Source organism: Anolis sagrei, chromosome 10 (assembly GCF_037176765.1).
Source record: "Anolis sagrei isolate rAnoSag1 chromosome 10, rAnoSag1.mat, whole genome shotgun sequence".
In the NCBI taxonomy this organism is placed as follows: domain Eukaryota; kingdom Metazoa; phylum Chordata; class Lepidosauria; order Squamata; family Dactyloidae; genus Anolis; species Anolis sagrei.
Genome location: NC_090030.1, coordinates 3,109,898 through 3,131,763, shown reverse-complemented (window position 1 = coordinate 3,131,763; position 21,866 = coordinate 3,109,898). Strand labels below are relative to the sequence as shown.

General features: G+C 42.1%; 1 protein-coding gene across 4 annotated transcripts in view; it reads left to right on the top strand.

The window, feature by feature from the left end:
• SEPTIN6 (septin 6) overlaps positions 1–21,866 on the top strand; it is a 77,041-nt gene that overhangs the window by 35,224 nt on the left and 19,951 nt on the right. For all 4 annotated transcript variants that reach the window (XM_060756026.2, XM_060756024.2, XM_060756025.2 and 1 more), the window contains exons 3-8: positions 3,284–3,479; positions 7,050–7,236; positions 9,962–10,123; positions 18,360–18,456; positions 19,807–19,975; positions 21,120–21,252. In XM_060756026.2, coding sequence (XP_060612009.1) covers positions 3,284–3,479; positions 7,050–7,236; positions 9,962–10,123; positions 18,360–18,456; positions 19,807–19,975; positions 21,120–21,252 — 944 coding nt within the window. The remainder of the gene's footprint in view (positions 1–3,283; positions 3,480–7,049; positions 7,237–9,961; positions 10,124–18,359; positions 18,457–19,806; positions 19,976–21,119; positions 21,253–21,866) is intronic.

Sequence of the window (21,866 nt, the reverse complement as noted above, 5' to 3'; positions counted from 1 at the left end):
TATGCACATCAACACTATCATCATAAACAGCTTGCATTCTCTGAATAATCTCCTTTGGGGTGACACCTTCTGCAGCCAAGAATTCAATGCCTGCACATTGCTTAAGTCGCATTGACCGACCATCTGTCCAGGATTCCATACTTCGCACTTTAACAACACAACCGTTCAATGCTAAGGCTTCCCGCTAAATGGAACTGTAGAGGAGTGTCTACTGAACAAGCCAGTACCTGCCGCAGACCAGTACTGCCATCTGTTGAGGAGTTACGAAGGTGGAGGCATTACTTTTCACTTCGCACTTTAACAACACAACCATTCAATACTAAGGCTTCCCACCAAAATGGAACTGTAGAAGAGAGTCTACTGAACAAGCCAGTACCTGCTGCAGACCAGTACTGCCAACCCTCCTCTATTTATGTTTGTACCTTCCTAAGTCTTCAGAAATTCATTGTGAGTGTTTGAGCATTTGTGAGACGATCTATAGTCCAGATCAAGAGTTTTTAAACAGGACTATTCTTGGAACTATAAATCCCAGAATCCCCCACTTTCAAACTGAATCAGAGCTATGGAGAGATTTGCAAATCATTGGCTACAACTCCCATATTTTCAACTGTCTGATTCTGACTCCTTCATAAATGGCAAATGTATATTAATTAAGAAATGACGTTTATAACCCAGGAACAAAGATAGTGTTACATAGTCTTGTGAGCAGCGTGAGCTCCTGCTGCCAGCTCCAGCTTCTGTCAACCTAGTAGTTCGAAAACATGCAAAAGTGAGTATATATACATACAAACCCTCAGTGGTGCAGTGGGTTAAACTGCTGAGCTGCCGAACTTGCTAACTGAAATGTCGCAGGTTCGAATCTGGGGAGCAGGGTGAGCTCCCGCTGTTAGCTCCAGCTTCTGCCAACCTAGCAGTTTGAAAACATGCAAATGTGAGTAGATCAGTCAGTACCACTCGGGTGGGAAGGTAACGGCACTCCATGCAGTCATGCTGGCCACATGACCTTGGAGGTGTCCCAGAGTTGGACACAACTGGATTTAATGTCAGGGGAAAACTTTTACCTTTGCCTATAAATATAATATAATAACGACATAAATAACATCATATTTAATGTATTATTGTTGTACTAGTGAGGTTATGATCATAACAATAATAATGTATAGATATAATAATAATATAAATAATATTTAATATTATTGTAATATTGAGGTTATTATTTGTGTTACATAGTGTTGTTATTGATAATAATGTTACATGGTGTAATCAGGCTGCTTGGAGTGATGGCACGTAAAATGTATTTAGATTCAAATTTCTGAATAAATCCCGACATTGCGCTTACGTTCCTCCAAAAGTACATGCGCAACAAATACGTCGTCTTGCAAGGAGATCGCAGAGATGAATATTTTTGCAGAACATGCAAATAATTCCCTTCTAGGAGAAAAAAGAACAATTTCTCCCATAGCTTTGTTCCATTTGGTGCTTCGAGTAACTAAAGTGATCCCTCTCCCTAGGAAATGTTGCTTGGATTTGGATATGTGTGTGTGTGTGTGTGTTTGCGCATGGACACCAATGGGAAGGCTTTGCAATGGCCGCCTTCCCCCATCCCTGGAGGGCAACTAACTGCCTTTGTGATCTGTGATGCAGGAAATGTGTGTCAGTGCTTTAATGTGCTCCGAAAGACACATCCGCTTGCGCTGAGCTGATGCTGCTTCGCTGGGTTGGAGCCTCTGGCTTTGCAAGCGCATCAGTTGCATGGCTTGCGCAAGTGATGCTCGAAAACCTCTCTTGTGTCCAAATTTACTGTTCCTAAGCTGCTGGGTGTGGAAGTGGCGATATAGAAATGTGCATATCTTTATTAGTGTGCATCTGAATCAGATCTTCTAGATATCCAGCTGATCCAGAACCTGGAACCCACTTTTATGAGCCATCTGTATCTTTGTATTAATAATCTAGATCTAGAACCTGGAACCCACTTTCATGAGCCATCCATCCTTCTATTAATAATACTATAATATCATTATATTATATTAATACTGTTATTACTACAATATTATTATTAATTATAGTGTGCATCTGAATCAGATTTTCTAGATATCCAGCTGATCTAGAACCTGGAACCCACTTTCACGAGCCATCTGTATCCTTGTATTAATAATACTGTTATAATATTATATTATATTAACACCATAATATTATTACTATAATAATATGATTATAGTGTGCATCAGAAACAGATTTTCTAGATGTCCAGCTGATCAAGAACCTGGAACCCACTTTCACGAGCCATCTATATCCTTGTATTAATGATACTATAATATTATTATATTATATCAATACTATAATATTATTACTATAATAATATTATTAATTATAGTGTGCATCTGAATCAGATTTTCTAGATATCCAGCTGATCTAGAACCTGGAACCCACTTTCATGAGCCATCTTTTTCCTTGTATTAATAATACTATAATTATATTATATTATATTAATACTACAATATTTTTTCTACAATAACCTTGTTAGTTATAATGTGCATCTGAATCAGATTTCTATATATCCAGATGATCTAGAACCTAGAACCCACTTTCATGAGCTATCTGTATCCTTGTATTAATAATACTATATAGTAATATAATATTATCATATTAATACTATAATATTATTACTATAATAACATTATTAATTATAATGTGCATCTGAATCAGATTTTCTATATATCCAGCTGATGTAGAACCTAGAACCCACTTTCATGAGCCATCTGTATCCTAGAATCTGGAACCCACTTTCACGAGCCATCTGTATCCTTGTATTAACAATACTATAATATTATTTTATTAATACTATAATATTATTACTATAATGCAATTATTAATAAATGTTATTATAATACTATAATAATAATAATAATAATAATAATACCACTCATGAAACCAATAAAAAGCATTACAACACCATTGAAAATTTACAAATATGAAAACAATATTGAATATCATTGGTATTTTAAAAAAGTATATTGTTAGCATAAAATACATTGCACTTAACGTAACAAAAAGTAAATAACAATGTCCTCCTGCTGTTCTTAACTATTAGGTTTTCACTTCATGAACTTATTTGCAGAAGATCGGATATATTTGGTGCCCAAAATTGTTTTGAATTACTACTTTCTTTAACGCCAGCCATTCAGGCCAATGGACAGGAGCGATGGGAGTGACAGTATAAGAAATCCAGAGGACGTTTTGTCTAATACGTTGTGTGTTTCCTTCTTTCTCTTCCTTGCAAAAGGGGAAACCGGGCTCGGGAAGTCAACGTTGATGGACACGCTTTTCAACACCAAATTCGAGGGCGAGCCGGCGTCCCACGCTCAGCCGGGCGTCCAGCTGAAGTCCAGCACTTACGACCTCCACGAAAGCAACGTCCACCTGAAACTGACCATCGTGAGCACCATGGGCTTCGGGGACCAGATCAACAAGGAGGACAGGTAAGCGGCGATTTCGGTCTCCTTGATCATAACAATACATTGAAGTAGATGGAAAATGCTGCCTTTCTAGGAAGGCAAACTACTGCTCCAATGAGGTCAACTCCAGAATAATAATGATTAGGCATGTGTAAATCATAGTCAGAGAATCCTAGAGTTGGGAGAGACCTCATGGGCCACCCAGTCCAACCCCATTCTGCCAAGAAACAGGAATATTGCATTCAAATCACCCCTGAGAGATGGCCATCCAGCCTCTGTTTCAAAGCTTCCAAAGAAGGAGCCTCCACCACACTCCGGGGCAGAGAGTTCCACTGCTGAACGGCTCTCACAGTCAGGAAGTTCTTCCTCATGTTCAGGTGGAATCTCCTTTCCTGAAGTTCTTGGCTCTATCTTTAGTGAGGCAGATCATGCATAGCGTGGGAAGATCTTGGGTTGTCCTCCTAGTTCATAGAGGGAAGAGCTGTGCTGGTGTGTTTTTAGACTGCGCTGTACTCCTTGAGGCAGCCTGTGGATGGAAGATTGTATCCTGTTACTGATTACACCGATGCTCAGTTGAGAACCTCATCACCTTCTACATGGGATGACACAGAAGGGTGCACCGCCTGGTTTGCTTCCAGCCATAAAATGTCTTATGCCGTTCTTGCTGGACCGCAGTCGTTTTGCTCATAGGAAGAGACACCTCACGCTCTCCAGAAATGGAAATATTGGCTCTTTCGATGGTTTTGGTCGACAGCTGTTGTTAATGAGATGCAAATATGGAAATATTGCATGTTATTTGCATCTAAGGGAAATGCAGGCTGTCCCCAAGTTATGAACAAGATTGGTTCTGTAGGTTTGTTCTTAAGTTGAATGTGTTTGTAAGTCGAAACAGGGACATTTTAAGAATCCAACTCCACATACACACACAGACATGTATGTGTGTTTGTGTGTAGATATAGATATTAGGCCTGGGTAACAACGGAAAAATTTGTTTCTAAAATCAATTCGTTTTTTGGGTTTTTTTGCATTTCGATATTTAAAAGAATTCCGAAATTTTCCTTAAAAAAATTTCGATATTTACGAAATTTCATAAATGGTAAAAAAAAAATTACAAAACAATAACGAAACAATAACGAATCGATTCGTTAATGGCGGCCGCGATCGCGCAATACGCTAAAAAAACTTCTGAAGCTTCCCTCTCCCTCTGTTGTTGACTGTTGGTGTGATATTATAATTTTTTTTCACTAATTAAACAAAAAACAACTATAAAACTTGCCCCAGACATGCGGAAATAATAACAAAACGACCTCAAACCAATAACAAAACGAATACATAACGAAATACGAAGCATTTACGAAACGAATTGAAAAATTCGTTTCGTTTTTAAGTTGCTCCAGAATGGTTCGTTATCGCTTCGTTAACAAAAAAAATAACGAATTTTTAGCGAATTACGAATTAACGAAACAAAACCGCCCAGCCCTAATAGATATGTAATGTTCATTTGTGGGCTTAACATAACTCAAAAACCACTGGACAAATTGACACCAAATTTGGACACAATACACGTATCAGGCCAACAAGTGACCATCGCTCATAAAAACACTGAAAATCATAGCGGAAGATGTCAGGATTATTGAGTTATGCATGTGTGTTTTTCAACGTGTTTCTATGTAATTCAAGATGGATTAAGATGTATTTCAAGATGGATTCTATTCTGCTCAATTGTGTATTAGAAATACTGTGAGAGGCAGTGAAAATGTAACTTTGACAGAAATGAGATAACGTGTTCTCTGGCTGGGAAGAAGAGGGAGGATCTGGTCTCAGCCAGAAGTCAGATAAGCAGATGTTCAGAGACTGTTGTTTTGTGCCTAGTAGTTCCTGTCTGTTGCTTGCTGTGAATAGACGTGTGTAGATGTACTTAGTAAACTTAGTTTTCTGTTGTAACTAAAAGCTTGCAGAGTCCTGATTTTTGAAAACAGTGTCTGCTGATCTAGCAATCCTTCTGCTGGCAAAGCTTCAATACTCTGACAGAAGGGACTTAAAAAGCCATTAAAAAAAAACCATTGCAACACATGCGCAAAACCACATACACACACAAACACAAAAACATATACACAGACTGGGCCATGACAATGAGTGTCAGGGGATGGCTAGGAGATATATATATGTGATGTGGCGGCAAAAAAAGCCAATGGGATTTTGGCCTGCATCAATAGGAGCATAGTGTCTAGATCTAAGGAAGTAATGCTACTCCTCTATTCTGCTTTGGTTAGACCACTTTACCTGGAATATTGTGTCCAATTCTGGGCACCACAATTCAAGAGAGATATTGACAAGCTGGAATGTGTCCAGAGGAGGGCGACTCAAATGATCAAGGGTCTGGAGAACAAGCCCTATGAGGAGCGGCTTAAGGAGCTGGGCATGTTTAGCCTGAAGAAGAGAAGGCTGAGAGGAGGCATGATGAGGGCCGTGTATAAATATGTGAGAGGAAGCCACAGGGAGGAGGGAGCAAGCTTGTTTTCTGCTTCCTTGGAGACTAGGACGCAGAACAATGGCTTCAAACTACAAGAGAGGAGATTCCTTCTGAACATGAGGAAGAACTTCCTGACTGTGAGAGCTGTTCAGCAGTGGAACTCTCTGCCCCGGAGTGTGGTGGAGGCTCCTTCTTTGGAAGCTTTTAAGCAGAGGCTGGATGGCCATTTGTCAGGAGTGATTTCAATGCAATATTCCTGCTTCTTGGCAGAATGGGGTTGGACTGGATGGCCCATGAGGTCTCTTCCAACTCTTTGATTCTGTCAAGAAGGAGGAAAATTGCATTCAGAGCACCCCCATCCAGCCTCTGTTTCAAAACCTCCAAAGATGGAGCTTCCACCACACTTCGGGGCAGAGAGAGAGTTCCACTGCTGAACAGCTCTCAGAGTCAGGAAGTTCTTCCTCAGAGGCTGGATGGCCATCTGTCAAGGGTGATTTAAATGCAATATTCCTGCTTCTTGGCAGAATGGGGTTGGACTGGATGGCCCATGAGGTCTCTTCCAACTCTATGATTCTATTATATATATATATATATATATATATATATATATATATATATGGTAAAGAGAAAGTCCAGTTGTGTCTGACTCTGGGACTCTGGTGCTCATCTCTGTTTCTAAGCCAAAGAGTTGGCGTTATCCGTAGACACCTCCAAGGTCATGAGGCCGACATGGCTGCATGGAGCATCCTTATCTTTCCACTGGAGCAGTACCTAATGATCTATTCACATTTCCATGCTTTTGAAGCACTAAGTTGGCAGAAGCTGGGGCTAACAGCGGGAGCTCATCCCGCTCCCCGGATTTGAACCTGCGACCTTTTGGTTAGCAAATTCAACAGCTCAGAGATTTAACCGCTTTGAGTTCCCCCAGAGGCGAGAAAGATGGTATATAAATTCTGTAAATAATAATAATAACCCACTGCACCACTGGGGTGTGTGTGCACGCGTATATATGTGTGTATTTGAATTAGCTTGACATAAAAGCATTAGTGTGCAATTGAAAACATCCCAATATGATCCAAGTGTGTTGTGACACTCCACTCACCCCTCTGCTTTCTCTGCAGCTACAAGCCCATCGTGGAGTTCATTGACGCCCAGTTCGAGTCCTACTTGCAGGAGGAGCTGAAGATCAAGCGGGTCTTGCATAACTACCACGACTCCCGGATCCACGCCTGCCTGTACTTCATCGCCCCCACGGGCCACTCTCTGAAATCCCTGGATTTGGTCACCATGAAGAAGCTTGACAGCAAGGTAGGAGTTGGTGCGATCCTCCTGCGAGGAAGTGTTGCTTGGTTACTATTCTTGGTTCTCGCCACTCGCTTGTGCGAAGAAGACGGCGTGTTCTCCGCCTGCTCTCGCCTGCTGTGTGATGTCTTTATCCTGGGATGTGACGGAAGAAGACGTGCTTTGCAAGAAAAAGGTTCTGGGTTCAAGTCTTTGGTGTTTTTGGGAAATGGCATTCATAACCTTTTGGAAAAACACCTTTTGGAGATCATAAATATTTAGAAAAGCATGACCTTTCTGAGAAGAGCCCAAAACCCTTTAGAGTACAATCTTCCTTTGTGGTAAACAACCAGATATAATTATGCAAGGCAATAGTTTCGGTTGTTAGACTGAATAACCTGTTATCTCTGATCTGTCAGAAAAACAGAGACTTTCTCAGTGCATAAAACAGCATAGCTTTAGGAGTGTTTTCCAGTGCCCATCCACACACACACACACACACACACCCATACAAGAACTTGTTTTGTGTCATGTATTCAAGAGACAAAAATGAAGTATACTTTGATGGAAATAACGTATTTGGTTTACTCATAACCTTTTGGAAAAACACCTTATGGAGATCATAAATATTTAGAAAAACATGACCTTTCAGAGAAGAGCCCAAAACCCTTTAGAGTACAATCTTCTCTTGTCTTCTCTTTACCACCAGATGTAATTATGCAAGGCAGTGGTTTCGGTTGTTAGACTGAATAACCTGTTATTTCTGATCTCTTAGGGAAACAGAGATTTTGCCAGTGCATAAAAACAGCAGAGCTTTAGAAGTGTTTTCCAGTGCCCAGTATGCATGTGTGTGTGTGTGTGTGTGTACACACACATGCACACACACACTCCCATAAAGCAAGTTGTTTTGTGCTTTGCACTCAAGAGACAAAAATGAAGTAGACCTTGATGGAAATAACATATTTGGTTTACTCACAGCCTTCGGGTATTCAGCATATGCTTTTCAGTCCAGTTTCAGGTATGTTTGAGATAATTCTCTGTGCCATACAGCCAGAACATGTCTTCCAGCAAAACAGCAAGCATGTGTATGATCTGAGGTCCCAAGTAGTCTGTCTGAAGTCATGCTATAGTGAAGATGTGGTCTGAGAGTCTAATGGAGTCTCTTAACAGCCCATAGTCTAATAGAGACTCTTCTCTAAAGCATTCTGTTTCTACATAACTTCTAAAATGGAGTCTGAGATCTGAATAGTCCCAGATCTGGTCACATGATAACACAGGGCATCTTTCTTATCACCAACAGTCCAAAGTCTAAAGCATCTCTCTGGTCTGAGGGTCTAATGGAGTCTCTTAACAGCCCACAGTCGAATAGAGTCTCTTCTCTAAAGCATTCTGTTTCTACATAACTTCTAAAATGGAGTCTGAGATCTGAATAGTCCCAGATCTGGTCACATGATAACACAAGGTATCTTTCTTATCACCAACAGTCCAAAGTCTAAAGCATCTCTCTGGTCTGAGGGTCTAATTGAGTCTCTTAACAGCCCACAGCTTAATAGAGACTCTTCTGTAAAGCATTCTGTTTCTACATAATTTCTAAATGGAGTCTGAGATCTGAATAGTCCCAGCTCTGGTCACATGATAACACAAGGTATCTTTCTTACAACCAACAGTCCAAAGTCTAAAGCATCTCTCTGGTCTGAGAATCTAATGGAGTCTCTTAACAGCCCACAGTCGAATAGAGTCTCTTCTCTAAAGCATACTGTTTCTACATAACTTCTAAAATGGAGTCTGAGATCTGCATAGTCCCAGATCTGGTCACATGATAACACAAGGTATCTTTCTTATCACCAACAGTCCAAAGTCTAAAGCATCTCTCTGGTCTGAGGGTCTAATGGAGTCTCTTAACAGCCCACAGTCGAATACAGTCTCTTCTCTAAAGCATTCTGTTTCTACATAACTTCTAAAATGGAGTCTGAGATCTGAATAGTCCCAGATCTGGTCACATGATAACACAAGGTATCTTTCTTATCACCAACAGTCCAAAGTCTAAAGCATCTCTCTGGTCTGAGGGTCTAATGGAGTCTCTTAACAGCCCACAGCTTAATAGAGACTCTTCTGTAAAGCATTCTGTTTCTACATAATTTCTAAATGGAGTCTGAGATCTGAATAGTCCCAGATCTGGTCACATGGTCTGCAGCCCCTCCCACAACCTCAGGAAAACATAGAGTTAAGGAAAAGTTGCATATCAATACTCACATCTATATAAATTAAAAAGTAATGTTTGTTTGTGGGACTAACATAACTCAAAAACCACTGGACAAATGGACACCAAATTTGGACGCAATACACCTATCAGGCCAACAAGTGACCATCACTGATAAAAAACCCTGGAAAACACAGCAGAAGAGACTTAAGAAAGCCAAAAAACAAAAATTACATTACAACACATCTGCAAAACCACACACACACATATATGCAAATACACATATACACAAATACACACACACACAAAATGCATATGCATAGACTGGGCCACAGCAATGCATGGCAGGGGATGGCTAGTATACAATATAGTAAGCAATCTGAACCATATCCATAGCAAATAACTAGTACGGGAGGGTTGTAGAAGGTTGCTATTTCCAACACTGAAGGAGTTCACCTTGAAGTAAACATTGTGACTCAGCTAGTTTCATGAAACCAGTTCCACTGAGCATCCCACTCTTCTCTCTCGTGCCGTTTCTTGGTTTTCCTGCAGGTAAATATCATCCCCATCATTGCCAAATCGGACGCCATTTCTAAGAGCGAACTCACGAAATTCAAAATCAAGATCACAAGCGAGCTGGTCAGCAACGGAGTCCAGATCTACCAGTTCCCGACAGACGACGAGTCCGTGGCGGAAATAAACGGAACGATGAACGTAAGTCCCAAACGAATGGCTGCTCTGCTTGATTCTGAATCCGTTGCTTCCCGTCTCTTTCATTTGCAAATGGGAATAACGACATTAGCCTGTCTTTGTTGCAAAGATTATTGTGATAATGGCACAGATGATGATGCACTTGGAGCATTCAAGAACCACAATGTCCAATATCATTATTTTTAAACATGGAAGGGAGATATATTTTAATAAAGATACTCCACTTTGGCAGGAAAAACGAAATGCAAAGATACAGAATGGGGGACAATGCCTGGCTCGAGAGCAGTACGTGTGAAAAAGATCTTGGAGTCCTCGTGGTCAACAAGTTAAACATGAGCCAACAATGTGATGTGGCGGCAAAAAAAGCCAATGGGATTTTGGCCTGCATCAAGAGGAGCCTAGTGTCTAGATCGAGGGAAGTCATGCTCCCCATGCTCTATTCCGCTTTGGTTAGACCACACCTGGAATATTGTGTCCAATTCTGGGCAGCACAATTCAAGAGAGAGATTGACCAGCTGGAATGTGTCCAGAGGAGGGCGACTAAAATGATCAAGGGTCTGGAGAACAAGCCCTATGAGGAGCGGCTTAAGGAGCTGGGCATGTTTAGCCTGAGGAAGAGAAGGATGAGAGGAGATTTGATAGCCATGTATAAATATGTGAGAGGAAGCCACAGGGAGGAGGAGGGAGCAAGCTTGTTCTCTGCTTCCTTGGAGACTAGGACGCAATGGAACAATGGTTTCAAACTACAAGAGAGGAGATTCCATCTGAACATGAGGAAGAACTTCCTGACTGTGAGAGCCGTTCAGCAGTAGAACTCTCTGCCCCGGAGTGTGGTGGAGGCTCCTTCTTTGGAAGCTTTTAAGCAGAGGCTGGATGGCCATCTGTCAGGGGTGCTTTGAATGCAATATTCCTGCTTCTTGGCAGAATGGGGTTGGACTGGATGATGGCCCAGGAGGTCTCTTCCAACTCTAGGATTGCCTTTGGTTCATCCAAAAATAATGCCAGTTGATTGGCTCCCCTGTTAAAAGCCTCTCCTCTCCTAAGGAAAACAAAGGTGATCTACGAGGGAGCTCATTGTTTACTTCCTTATTTACAAATAGTCCAGCGCGCGGCAGCCATGTTGTTAACAGGAGCAGGACGCAGGGAGCATACAACGCCCTTGTTGTCCCAGCTCCACTGGCTGCCGATTTGCTACCGGGCCCAATTTAAGGTGCTGGTGTTATCCTACAAAGCCCTAAACGGTTCCGGCCCAAAATACCTTGCAGACCGCATCTCGGCCTACGAGCCCACGAGGACCTTGAGATCATCTGGGGAGGCCCTTCTCTCGGTCCCGCCTGCCTCACAGGCACGCCTGGCGGGGACGAGAGAGCGGGCCTTCTCGGTGGTGGCCCCCCGGCTGTGGAACTCCCTCCCTGCTGAAGTTAGACAGGCGCCCTCCCTCATGGCCTTTCGTAAGGGCCTGAAAACATGGCTTTTCGAGATGGCCTTCAATTGAGTCTTATGCTATTGGAAATGATGACCGGAATGGACTACGACTATGAGATTGATTATGACCCCGTGATAAGACGAAGCGGATTTTTAGTATAAGTAGAATGTTGTTGTGCTGTCTTGACCTACTGTAAATTGTCTTTTCTATGTTTTTGTACACCGCCACGAATCGCCCTAGGGCTGAGAGCGGCGGTTAATAAGTGCAAGTAATAAATAAATAATAATAAATAAGTGTTTAGATCTGTAACTACAATCAAACGTGCCCTGCTGTTTGCAAACTGAGACAAAATCAGTTTGTACAGCAGCATCCAAAGATTTCGGTTTCTCATCATCATGTTCCTGCATCTACACAGCCACATAATCCAATTTTCTGAATCCAGATTATTTGCTTTGAATTGGATTATTTGTCAATGTAGATTTATATAAGACACTACATTGTATGGAAGTGTAGATCCAGCCTCAGTCTCAAAGGATTCCCTGATAGTGTTGCTGAAGGCTTTCATAGCTGGAATCATTGGGTTGCTGTGAGTTTTTAGGGCTATAGGGCTATGTTCCAGCAGCATTCTCTCCTGAAGTTTCACCCACATCTATGGCAGGCATCCTCAAATGTTGTGAGGTCTGTTTGAAAATAGGTATGCTCAGTGGAAATACTGGGTTGCTGTGAGCTTTTTGGGCGGTATGGCTATGTTCCTGCAGCATTCTCTCCTGACGTTTCACCCACATCTATGGCAGGCATCCTCAAATGTTGTGAGGTCTGTTTGAAAATAGGTATGCTCAGTGGAAATACTGGGTTGCTGTGAGCTTTTTGGGCGGTATGGCTATGTTCCTGCAGCATTCTCTCCTGACGTTTCACCCACATCTATGGCAGGCATCCTCAAATGTTGTGAGGTCTGTTTGAAAATAGGTATGCTCAGTGGAAATACTGGGTTACTGTGAGCTTTTTGGGCAGTATGGCTATGTTCCTGCAGCATTCTCTCCTGACGTTTCACCCACATCTATGGCAGGCACCCTCAAATGTTGTGAGGTCTGTTTGAAAATAGGTATCCTCAGTGGAAATACTGGGTTGCTGTGAGCTTTTTGGGCTATATTGCTATGTTCCCGCAGCATTCTCTCCTGACGTTTCACCCACATCTATGGCAGGCACCCTCAAATGTTGTGAGGCCTGTTGGAAACTAGGCATGCTCAGTGGAAATTCTGGGTTGCTGTGAATTTTTAAGGCTATAGGGCTATGTTCCAGCAGCATTCTCTCCTGACGTTTCACCCACATCTATGGCAGGCATCCTCAAATGTTATGAGGTCTGCTGGAAACTAGGCATGCTCAGTGGAAATACTGGGTAGCTGTGAGTTTTTAGGGCTATATTGCTATGTTCCCGCAGCATTCTCTCCTGACGTTTCACCCACATCTATGGCAGGCATCCTCCAATGTTGTGAGGTCTGCTGGAAACTGGGCATGCTCAGTGGAAATTCTGGGTTGCTGTGAATTTTTAAGGCTATAGGGCTATGTTCCAGCAGCATTCTCTCCTGACGTTTCACCCACATCTATGGCAGGCATCCTCCAATGTTGTGAGGTCTGCTGGAAACTGGGCATGCTCAGTGGAAATTCTGGGTTGCTGTGAATTTTTAAGGCTATAGGGCTATGTTCCAGCAGCATTCTCTCCTGACGTTTCACCCACATCTATGGCAGGCATCCTCCAATGTTGTGAGGTCTGCTGGAAACTGGGCATGCTCAGTGGAAATTCTGGGTTGCTGTGAATTTTTAAGGCTATAGGGCTATGTTCCAGCAGCATTCTCTCCTGACGTTTCACCCACACCTATGGCAGGCATCCTCCAATGTTGTGAGGTCTGCTGGAAACTGGGCATGCTCAGTGGAAATTCTGGGTTGCTGTGAATTTTTAAGGCTATAGGGCTATGTTCCAGCAGCATTCTCTCCTGACGTTTCACCCACATCTATGGCAGGCATCCTCAAATGTTGGGAGGTCTGTTGGAAACTGGGCATGCTCAGTAGAAATACTGGGCTGCTGTGAGTTTTTAGGGCTATGTTCCGGCAGCATTCTCTCCTGACATTTCACCCACATCTATGGCAGGCATCCTCCAATGTTGTGAGGTCTGCTGGAAACTGGGCATGCTCAGTGGAAATACTGGGTTGCTGTGAATTTTTAAGGCTATATGGCTATGTTCCAGCAGCATTCTCTCCTGACGTTTCACCCACATCTATGGCAGGCCTCCTCCAATGTTGTGAGGTCTGCTGGGAACTGGGCATGCTCAGTGGAAATACTGGGTTGCTGTGAATTTTTAAGGCTATATGGCTATGTTCCAGCAGCATTCTCTCCTGACGTTTCACCCACATCTATGGCAGGCCTCCTCCAATGTTGTGAGGTCTGCTGGGAACTGGGCATGCTCAATGGAAATACTGGGTTGCTGTGAGTTTTTAGGGCTATAGGGCTATGTTCCAGCAGCATTCTCTCCTGATGTTTCGACTGCTTCTGTGACTAATAATGGCATCTTCAGAAATTTCGTACCAGCCGGAAAACACATTTATTTGGAGGCCGATTTATATCCCCACAAATATTTTTATTGCTATCTCATCCAGAGTTTTATCATTAGGCCATGCATTTGGCCTGCCCACTGTGTTTGATTTTCCATTATGTTCTTTTGCACTGTTTATTTTACTTGAATGGCTTATTTATTTTATTGTGATGTTACTTTTGGTTGTTGTTTATATTTTATTTTGCTGTAATGTATCGCTGGGCTTGGCTTCATGTAAACCGCCCCGAGTGATCTATTGTTTCATCTGCTTCCTTGCAGAGATTATTATTATTATTATTATTATTATTATTATATGCATAACAAGAAATAGGGTCTCTGCGCCATAAAATAGGGGGAAGTAGGGACCTACTCAATAATGGCAATTGCTTTAGCCTTGCGATTGGCAATTGCTCCTTCCGTTATAAACCTTTCAACCGAGTAAGCCATTTCTGGAGTGATTATGCAGCTCCGGTGCATTGATTTCCTCTCTTTCGTTGCTCTCACCCACTGAGATTTTGGGGAGAGGAAGTGGGAGGATTCCTTCTCTTGGCTTGCTTTTTTCCTTCTAATTGCAAAGAGGAGGCTGGATCCTCCCCAAAGTACACAGACCTCCCCCTTTACTTTATAAATTGCCTCTGAAAAGGGGAACAGAAAGAGGGAATTGCAAAGTGCCTGCACAATGTGGCAGAGAAAGGATTGAATTACAGCCGTGGTGTGTACCTGCAATATTATTATTCTGGTTATGAGAATTCCTGGGGAAAGTCTGCAGACAAGCACTCCTTCCAGGCTACACACTCTCCCATCAAGGCTACTCTTTTCCATCTGCCCTTGAGATATATATATATATAGAGAGAGAGAGAGGGAGAGAGAGAAAGAGAGAGAGAGAGAGAGAGATGTTTTCTGGCAGCCATCCTTTGCTTTCTTTTCTAGAGGTAGCAAGAGATAGATAGATAGGTAGACAGACAGACAGACAGACAGACAGACAGACAGGAGATAGGCTGGTAGAGAGATGACATAGATAGATAGATAGATAGATAGATAGATAGATAGATAGATAGATAGATGGTAGATAGAGAGATGATGATAGAGAGAGAGAGAGAGATGTGAGATAGGGCTGATAGAGAGATGAATATGATGGATGGATGGATAGGTAGGTAGGTAGGTAGGTAGATAGATAGATAGATAGATAGATAGATAGATAGAGAAATGGGAGATCGGGCTGGTAGAGAGATGAATATGATGGATGGATGGATGGATGGATGGGAGATAGGGCTGGTAGAGAAATGAATATGATTGATGGATAGATAGACAGACAGATAAATAAATAGACAGATGGGAGATAGGGCTAGTAGAGAGATGAATACGATGGATGGATGGATGGATGGATGGATGGATGGATGGATGGATAGATAGATAGATAGATAGATAGATAGATAGATAGGAGATAGGGCTGGTAGAGAGATGACATAGATAGATAAGGAGATAGATAGATAGACATGAATATAAATAGAAACACAGATAGATAGATAGATAGATAGATAGATAGATAGATAGATATATAGATGTGAGATAGGGCTGGTAGAGAGATGTATAAGATGGATGGATGGATGGATGGATGGATGGACAGACAGACAGACGAGAAATAGGGCTGGTAGAGAGATGACATAGATAGATAGATAGATAGATAGATAGATAGATAGATAGATAGATAATTTAATTATTTACATTATTTATATCCCACCCATATCAGCCCGAAGGCGATAGATTAATATGATGGATGGATGGATAGATGAGAGAAAGGGCTTATAGAGATGAATATGAAAGACAGACAGACAGATAGTGTGTGTGTGTGTGTGTGTGTGTCTGTGTGTGTGTGGAACATAAGTGCAAAAGCTGTTGCCTGTTATCCAATAGGTATCTTGCATTTTCCTAATGGAAAAGAGGCACCTTGCCAACGAAGACTGGCTCTACATTGCCTTATAATCCAATTTCTGGGTCCAGATTATCTGCTTTGAACTGAGTCAGTGTCTACACTGCCATAAAATCTAATTCAAAGCAGATAATCTGGATCCAGAAACTGGATTATATGGCAGTATAGATGGTTTGATTTTAAAAATCACTTTAAATGAATGGACCCGAGGCATTTAAAAATACAACTCCATCTGTGTTGAAATAAATCTTTGCTCCGGCAAGCCCTTCTTGGTGAAACTGCGCTGATGCGCATATAGCAGAAACACCCCAGGTTTTGCTGTTATTTCTGTTCATTTCTCCATGCCAAGTTCGACGTCACAACTCCCTGAATAAGAGCAGCAATATGTTATTTTCACCTTTGCAACACGATGCTTGCCGATGACACTATGTGCATCATTTGGAAAAAAATATATTGGATTTGCAATTAACTCCACTGGCTGCCGATTTGCTACCGGGCTCAATTCAAAGTGCTGGCATTGGCCTTTAAAGCCCTAAACGGTTCTGGCCCAACTTATCTATCCGAACGTATCTCAGCCTATCAGCCCACCAGGACCCTAAGATCTTCTGGAGAGTCCCTGCTCTCTATCCCGCCGGCTTCACAAGTGCGGCTGGTGGGAACGAGAGACAGGGCCTTTTCTGTGGTGGCCCCTCGGCTTTGGAACACCCTCCCCATAGAGGTACGATCAGCCCCTTCGCTGATGGTGTTTCGGAAAAGATTGAAGACATGGATGTTTAATCAAGCATTCGGTTAATCCGTTGCAACGAATGTTGATGACTTAAGGATGGGTAATCATGGACGACGAATTTTGGATTGCGATTTCAGTTACGAGATGCATGGGATTGTTATTGGTGGCCCAATAACTTGTATTGTATATGTGTTTTATGCTTTTAATTGAATATTGTTTTTAACTGTTGTAAACCGCAATGAGTTGCCGATTTAGGCTGAGATATTAGCGGTATACAAGCGCATTAATAATAATAATAATAATAATAATAATAATAACTAAAGCAGTGTTTCTCAACCTTTCTAATGCCATGACCCCTGAATACAATTCCTCATGTTGTGTTGACCCCCAACCATAACATTATTTTCGTTGCTCCTTCACCACTGTAATTTTGCGCCTGTTACGAATCACAGTGGAAATATCTGATATGCAGAATGTGTTTTACTTCACTGGACCAAATTGGGCACAAATACCTAATATATCCAATTTTGAATGCTGGTGGAGTTGGGGGAGATTGATTTTGTCATTTGGGAGTTGTAGTTGCTGGGATTTATAGTTCATCTACAATCAAAGAACATTCTGAACTCCACCAAACTTGGCACACAGAGCTCCCATGACCAACAGAAAACACTGGAAGGGTTTGGTGGGCATTGACCTTGAGTTTTGGAGTTGTAGTTCACCTCCATCCAGAGAGCACCATGGACTCAAACAATGATAGATCTGGACCAAACTTGGCATGAATACCTCTGAGGATGCTTGCCACAGATGCAGGCGAAACGTCAGGAGAGAATGCCTCTAGAGCATGGCCATATAGTCTGAAAAAACCTACAACAATCCAGTGATTCTGGCCATGAAAGCCTTCAACACAAATACTCAATATGCCCAAATGTGAACACTGGTGGGGTTTGGGGAGAATAGACCTTGACATTTGGGAGTTGCTGGGACTTATAGTTCACCTGCAATCAAAGAGCATTCGGACCCCACCGAGGATATAATTGGGCCAAACTTCCCATATAGAACCCCCATGACCAACAGAAAATACTGGAAGGGTTTGGTGGTCATTGACCTTAGGTTTTGGAGTTGTGGTTCACCTGTATCCAGAGACCACTATGGACTCAAACAATGATGGATCTGGACCAAACTTTGCATGAATACTTAATATGCCCAAATGTGAACACTGGTGGAGTTTGGGAAAAATAGACCTTGACATTTAGAAGTTGTAGTTGCTGGGGTTTATAGTTCACCTACAATCAAAGAGCATTCTGAACTTCACCAGTGATGGAATTGGGCCAAAGTTCCCATACAGAGAACCACATGACCAATATAAAATAGTGTTTCCTGATGGTCTTTGGCGACCCCTCTGACACCCCATTGCGACCCCTCCCCCAGGGTCCCGACCTCCAGGTTGAGAAACTCTGAAGTGAAGGATCACAAAACGGAAGGGACATCCATCTACACCTATTGCGGAATCTGAGAAAATGTTACTTCTGTTGTAATGGCTCATTTTTCCCCCTCTGGCTTTGTCCCAGGCCCATTTACCTTTTGCTGTGATTGGGAGTACAGAGGAAATTAAGATCGGAAACAAAATGATGAAGGCACGCCAATATCCCTGGGGGATTGTGCAAGGTAAGCAGCAAGCATGGGACGGAGCACATACTGCATTCACTCAAATCTAATGCTCACCTTTTGAGGCTAAGTGGCTTTGCCAAAATTGGGAGTGTGCATGACATTTGCATCATACGGTCATCTCCTTCAGAAGAACTCTATTTTAGAAATCCAAACAAAACCCCTTGATTTTTGCTATTTAATATAAGGAACACCATTGCACTATGCATTGTATAGAATGGGACTTGAGCATCCATGGAATTTAGTATCCACAGAGGGTCTTGGAGCCAAATCCCAGCGGATCCCAAGGTCCAACGGTTCAAAACTCGTTTCGGATGTAGGGTTCGCTGGTGGTTTGATTCTAAAGTCAATTCCGATTTTCACAGAAAAAATGTTCGAAACTTTTCGAAACTTCCGAGACTTCTGAATCTTTTCGTTAATGGTTTGAAAGTGTTATTTCCTGTTTCATTGGGTGGTCTTTACTTTGAAAATAGTTCTTTTTCTTCAGAAGCAAGGAAAAGCAAGTGGAGGAAATTCCTTCCTTCTCTGGTTTGAAACTGGCTTCTCTGGCTTTAAAACTGTCTTCTCTGGCTTGAGCCGAGGCCAGGGACCAGAAGGGGAGGAAAGCAAGTGGAGGAAATTCCTTCCTTCTCTGGTTTGAAACGGGCTTCTCTGGCTTTAAAACTGGCTTCTCTGGCTTGATCCGAGGCCAGGAAATTCCTTCCTACTCTGGTTTAAAACTGGCCTCTCTGGCTTTAAAACTAGCTTCTTTGGCTTGAGCCAAGGCCAGGAAATTCCTTCCTTCTCTGGCTTTAAAACTGGCTTTTCTGGCTTGAGCCGAGACCAGGAAATTCCTTCCTTCTCTGGTTTAAAACTGACTTCTCTGGCTTCAAATATGGCTTCTCTGGCTTGAGCCGAGGCCAGGAAATTCCTTCCTTCTCTGGTTTCAAGCTGGCTTCTCTGGCTTTAACACTGGCTTCTCTGGCTTGAGCCGAGGCCAGGGACCAGAAGCGGGGGGAAAGCAAGTGGAGGAAATTCCTTCCTTCTCTGGTTTGAAACTGGCTTCTTTGGCTTGAACCAAGGGCAGGGACCAGAAGTGGGGAAAAGTTAAATAATTTCCAACTCATTTCATGAGTCGTAACAAAAATGGCGGAAAAAGCTTTGGAAGGGGATTTCCGGTTTCCTTAAAAACTTGGAAACCGCTTCAAAAAGGTAAATTTTCTGACTTTATTCTGAATTATGAAGATTCTGACGGTACCTAACTATGACTAGTATTTATGCATTATGCTAAAAGCATCTTCTGACACAAAAGGACACTGGGCACACTCTTCAGTTTACCTGATTCTCTTGCATGACATTTCCTCCTTGCAGTGGAAAACGAAGCGCACTGTGACTTTGTGAAGCTCAGAGAGATGTTGATCCGCGTCAACATGGAGGACCTTCGCGAACAGACGCACACGCGCCATTACGAGTTGTACCGGCGGTGCAAACTGGAGGAGATGGGATTCAAGGACACCGACCCGGACAGCAAGCCATTCAGGTACTGCCCGTTGCAAGCAGATGCCAGAAAGAGCCTGCAAAGGCACTCTTATCTGCTTTGGAAAGCAATAAGCAAATGGCATCACCATTTCGCTAAATGCCCATGAAGTGTGTGTTCAATGTAATTCACTACATTTTGGACAGATATCTAGTGAAAGATTTCTAAAAAAAACTGGCACATTGCATGTTTACTTCTAATATCTAAACTTGTAATTTCTGGACTTTGGTGAAGTATATGGAAACATATAGCAAATGGAAACATATAGCGTATATTTTAATTAACATATGGAAACATACTCTACACTTTGGTGAAATATATGGAAACATATAGCATATACTTAAATAAACATATGGATAAACATAGACTATATATTGTCGAAGGCTTTCATGGCTGGAATCACTAGGTTCTTGTGGGTTTTTTCGGGCTATAGGGCCATGTTCTAGAGGCATTTCTCCTCCTTCTAGAGGAGAAATGCCTCTAGAACATGGCCCTATAGCCCGAAAAAACCCACAAGAACATAGACTGTATACTTCAATGAACATATGGAAACATGCCATTAATAAACAAATGGAAACATATAGCGTATCTTTTAATTAACATATGGAAACATATACTCTACACTTTGGTGAAATATATGGAAACATATATGGAAATATATGGAAACATATGGAAACATATAGCATATACTTAAATAAAAATATGGATAAACATAGACTATATATTGTCGAAGGCTTTCGTGGCTGGAATCACTAGGTTCTTGTGGGTTTTTTCGGGCTATAGGGCCATAATTAACATATGGAAACATTGACTCTACACTTTGGTGAAATATATGGAAACATATAGCAGTGTACTTTAATAAACATAAGGAAACTTAGACCATATACTTCAATAAACATATGGTAAGAAACCATTAATAAACAAATGGAAACATGTAGCTTATACTTTAATTAACATATGAAAACATATTCTATTCACTTTGGTAAAGTATATGGAAACATATAGCATATGGTTAAATAAACTTATGGAAACATATGCTATATGCTATAGAACTTTGACTACAATACATATCAATAGTATACCTGCCGCGCTAACTGTTTTGCTGTTTTGTTGCCTTTATCCCGATGCAATCCCTTCGTCACGTTAGTTTACAAGAAACCTACGAGGCCAAAAGGAACGAATTCCTGGGAGAACTCCAGAAAAAGGAAGAGGAGATGCGGCAAATGTTCGTCCAGAGAGTCAAGGAGAAGGAAGGAGAGCTGAAAGAAGCCGAGAAAGAGGTGAAGCAGGGATGGCTGGGCTTGCAGCAGTGGGCTGACACGTTAAGCATTCACAGATATAGCTCTGTTGGGTTATTCTCAGCATTAAAAAGGTATTAAAGAATCATAGAGTTGGAAGAGAACATTCTGCCAAGAAGGAGGAAAATTGCATTCAAAGCACCCCCATCCGGCCTCTGTTTCAAAGCCTCCAAAGAAGGAGCTTCCACCACACTTTGGGGCAGACAGAGAGTTCCACTGCTGAACAGCTCTCAGAGTCAGGAAGTTCTTCCTCATAAACAGAGGCTGGATGGCCATCTGTCAGGGGTGATTTGAATGCAATATTCCTGCTTCTTGGCAGGGGGTTGGACTGGATGGCCCATGAGGTATCTTCCAACTCTTTGATTCTATGATTCTATCATTCTATGTTCAGATGGAATCTCCTTTCTTGTAGTTTGAAGCCATTGCTCTGTTGGGTCCTAGTCTCCAGGGAAGCAGAAAACAAGCTTGTTCCCTTCTCCCTATGACTTCCCCTCACATATTTATTCATAGCTATCATGTTTCCTCTCAGCCTTCTCTTCTTCAGGCTAAACCTGCCCAGCTCTTTAAGCCGCTCCTCATAGGGCTTGTTCTCCAGA